At 37.2% G+C, this 4,454-nt stretch overlaps 1 protein-coding gene across 1 annotated transcript; it reads right to left on the bottom strand.

The window, feature by feature from the left end:
* Positions 1-3,505: 3,505 nt before the first annotated feature.
* On the bottom strand, positions 3,506-3,892 carry LOC108372650 (galectin-4-like; the record flags this gene model as incomplete). Its single annotated transcript, XM_017628382.1, has 1 exon — positions 3,506-3,892. A coding segment is annotated over exon 1 (387 nt), but the record flags the coding sequence as incomplete, so codon positions are not given.
* Between the last annotated feature and the right edge of the window lie 562 nt (positions 3,893-4,454).

Here is a 4,454-nt window from a genome sequence, read left to right as displayed (position 1 = left end):
ACTATTTAGAACAAGGTTAAAACTAAGTCTATTAAGATTAGGACTAAGATTGCGAGTAAGATTAGGATCAAGACTAGTTTTAAGATTAATATTAAGATTAGGATAAATATAAGGATTAAGATCAAAATTGAGATTAAGATTAAGGTTAAAAGTAAGAATAAAATTAAGATTAAGATTGCGAGTAAGATTAAGCTAAGTTTAAGATTAGGATTAAGATTAAGAGTGATATTAGGATTAAGATTAAGAGTGATATTAGGATTATATTAAGATTAAAATTAATACTGAGAATATGGTTAAAATTAAGACTAAGAATAAGATTAACATTAAGATTGCCGATTAAGATAATATTGCGATTATGATTAAGATTAATGCTAAGACTAATGAGAATAACAATAAGATTAAAATTAAGAGCACAATCAAGACGAAGAAGAAGATTAAGAAGACTAAGGTTAAGATTAAAATTAAGATTAAGATGATGACTAAAAGCTTAAGCAGACGGCATCGTTGATCGGGATTAACTGGAACTTAATCCGGATCAACTGCAGTCGATTCCCGAGTTGATCCGGATCAACGTTGCCGTCTGTTTAAGCTCTAAGATTAAGTTTGAGATTAGTATCTATTAAGATAAATGCTTATTATCATGCAGAAAAATACTTATATAATATGGAGAACTTGTACCCACATAGGAGGACGATGTTTCACTTAAGTCGTGCATGGGATCCACACACAACTTTTCTAATCAGTAGTACTTACAAAAATGACGAGGACTTGGACGAAGAGATAAACGTGAGCTCACTAGCTGTGGTATGCGGTTCTAGTGCAAAAATGCGGATTGGATGAAAGCGAAAGTGCAGCTTCAACGGTCACAAAAACTCAGCTTTTGAAATGGATGAAAAACTATGTATGAAATAAAAACTGCTAAAATACATACATACTTATGTACATAATTTTGATTTATTTAACTTGTACTTACAAATGGATAAGCAAATGCGGCTAAGGCTCGATGAAATACGCAAAATATACGCATGTATGTAAATATGTATTTGCACAATACGATTTATTTTCTCAAATTATAAATTTTACTTTTAATTGTCAAACAATGATAATCAAAACAAAGGCATACAATTGTAGGCAGTAATGCCAGCGCTCAGATTTATCTACACACAGTACGATTTTATACCGAATTAGCATAAGTATCTCCCTTTTACTAAGGAAGCCAACATCGTCAACAAACAAATTTACAAAAATCAACGGTAAGTCCCAGCTACTTTAAACTTACACTTTATTGTACTAAAATTGAAAGGGCTACAAAATTGTATACTCAAAATATTTAAATAAAAAGCTTGAAATTTTTACGAAAGTTTGTCGATTTTTTTAAATGCTGCACAAAGATATAAACTTGGATTTATTAAGTTTTTGTTAAAAAATAAACTATATTTTGATATGTAAACCTCAAAGGCAAGTGCATGAGCTCAAAGGGCTTTATAACTTTTAAATTTGGTATTCAGATGGCAAAAAAAAATTATCAAAACGCGAAACGGTGGAGAAAATATCTGAAAAAATTAAATTATTTATATGTACATATATGTATGTATTGCTAGTAAAAATATTGTATGGGCAAAAAATCTCACTTCCGTTATCAAATTTTAATTCAAAATCAAACCCAACAAGGAACAGCTTCTGATTAAAAGTGAATTGGTTGTAATGGTTCGTAATTTTACTTTATTTAAAGAATGTTTAAGAAAGGAAAACGTCACAGGATTCGCAGAGTTTTGCTTACTTTTACATGTATGCACTCTGAAACCACTTGTGTTTTTGTCACGTCCGTTTTGCCACCTCGTCCTTCTCTTTCGGTGGGGGTGTGGGCGCAAATCTTGCTCTGATAAGGATTGTGACGAGACGTTCGTCCACCAGGGTGAATGAAAGTACTCGGCTACGGAGTCTCTCTCCCACCACAAATCCAACACCGAGTTTCCTTNGCTCTGATAAGGATTGTGACGTGACGTTCGTCCACCAGGGTGAATGAAAGTACTCGGCTACGGAGTCTTTCTCCCACCACAAATCCAACACCGAGTTTCCTCTCGTTTACGTGGCAGCTGTAGTAGACATCGCAAGTCCCCAATCATTTCTTGCCTTACTCCGTTTAACGCCTTTCTTGGATTGCGGTGGTGTCAGCTTCTGTCCTTACGAGGATATCAACCAGCCGGGCAGAGGCAGCTTCCCCATTAAGGGTCTTCAAATCTTAGTCCTTTGAACGTTTGACGTGGTCATCATCTCTCTCTCTCCGAATCTTAGATGAATTTCTTCACTGGAAGAGGTTTTACGTTGTGGGTCCCGAACCCAGCGCACAATCCATTGCTGGAACGGGGGTGGTTTCACAGCCGAATAGCGAAACTGCTTGCTCCAAGGCAGACACCCACTTGCAGCCAGGCCTACAGGTGAATAGATGCTACAGACTTCAGTGAGCCTTTAAACCGAATAAGTCGGAATGGTCCCACCGAAGGATTGGTTACCACATCTAGCACACGGGTTGCTCACGTTGCCCTGAGTGTGCGAACGAGGACGCAAGAGTCGGGATTGAGTTTAGCCCTGCAACTGTAACTGCAAGCCCAGCACAACGACTATACCCCATTGCACTCCGGAAACGCCAATAAGAAAATGTGAAATCCAGAGCCTAGAAAGCATAGGAAAACATCATTGGAGGGTCTACCAGGATTCGGCAGAGAGCAGTATGGTTTAAAGACCAGGGATAGGCATGGGAAAGCCGTCGGACCATCGCAATGGGCTTCTGTGGCCTCCGTGTAAACTCATTTCAGAGCTGCCCGCATAACCTACGGAAGGTTTCAAGATAAGGGAGAATTTCTGTGGGAACAAACACGGCTACCTAGTGACGGATGTCCAAAGTAGGCCAAATGATACTGAAACTAGTAAAGAAGATGAACCCTCTTGTTCCAGGAACTATCTACTGTCATCAAACAAACGGTCAGCGCATTCCCGTCTCGGTACTTACTCCACTGTTTACAGTTAAAATTTAGAAAATTTAAACGAGTTCTGGAAGGTGAACCACCTACAGTTTTACGCAGACTGGGAACGGCGATTGTATATTTATGAGAAGTTTTCTCTCGAGGGGCGACCGTTACTTATTGGAAAAAAACCCAATTTTTATTTTGTTTTAATATTGGTCTGAAACTAAAGGTACTTGTTTATTTATTTTTACCAATCCAAGTATTCAGTACCCAAAAAGAAAACTGGACACTAAAAAATTAAAAAAGAAAAAAATTTCAAATAAGGAAATACATACACCTTTAGTAAATACATACAACTCTTTCTTAACACTGATTTTGCAGAAACACAAAAATATTCTACTAATCATTCAAGTATATTGGTATGTATTTCTCTGCGAAGTGTCAATATTTGATAACCGTTTATTGACGAAACTTCTGCGCTTTGGTAAAAAGTTTGCCAGTATATTCCGACCTTGTTGAGTATTGCTGTGTAGAGATACCCAACGTAGCTTAACTTCGCCCTGTATGTAGACTGTGTCCACCACTTCAGGTCTCATGTGGTACTTAAAATCCAGTAAATATTTGCCATTCAAGTACACCTCGTACGCATCTTCCTCGCAAGCTATAGCCAAACGGAAAGCTTTCCCCGGCAGAAACTCTGTATCAATACATGAACGTTCCTCAGGCGACCAGGCGCCATCGTACCATGCGCATCGAACAATTGTAGCCCTTGATATGTTTTCTGATTTATTCGAAAATCGTGGGCCCAGATGAAATGCCACCACTGGCGGTGGCCAATGATAAACATTGCTTTGTAAGTTAATATAAAAGGATATTGGCAATAATTTCACACGTCCTTCGATCTTGAGGAAACGTCCCGGTTTCATGGTATTCCTAGGTAATCTAGCGATATATGGTGTAGATATTTCCCCTTGCCATTTAATAGCTCTAAGTGCAAGACTGACTCTCCATCTATTAGTCATTGAGGTCTCGTCAGCATAAAGTGCTCTCCTCGATGGTTGCGTTTCTACACTACTTCTGTGTATAATAGCAACAGTGCCTATCTGACCAAATCGCTCGGGATAACTTGTAACCATCGAATGCTTCATTGTCACTTCAGTTAGTTCACCCTTTTAATTCAAGGAATTCTTTGAAGTTCATATAATCCTCGGTACAGTCTGAGTAAATGTAAAAGTTACCAAAAAGATTTTTTAATAAATATATCCATATATGTATGTATGTAGCTAGCATGTGGCATTTTTTAGTTATTTTTTTGTTACTTGTCGTAGGTAAACATTTAAATCCCAACTTATTTAAAAGGGCAATTTATTTTAAATAACGTTTTGTTACGAGATATAAAGATTTACATGGAATGGCCTCCAGAAAATTTTTAAAAGTCTGATATCATTTGCAAATAAAACTATATAACGGGTGATTTTTTAAGAGCTT

Source organism: Rhagoletis zephyria, unplaced genomic scaffold, assembly GCF_001687245.7.
Source record: "Rhagoletis zephyria isolate East Lansing unplaced genomic scaffold, Rhagoletis_zephyria_1.1 Rzeph_scaffold_05951, whole genome shotgun sequence".
Lineage (NCBI taxonomy): Eukaryota > Metazoa > Arthropoda > Insecta > Diptera > Tephritidae > Rhagoletis > Rhagoletis zephyria.
This window is presented reverse-complemented; position numbering and strand designations above follow the sequence as displayed.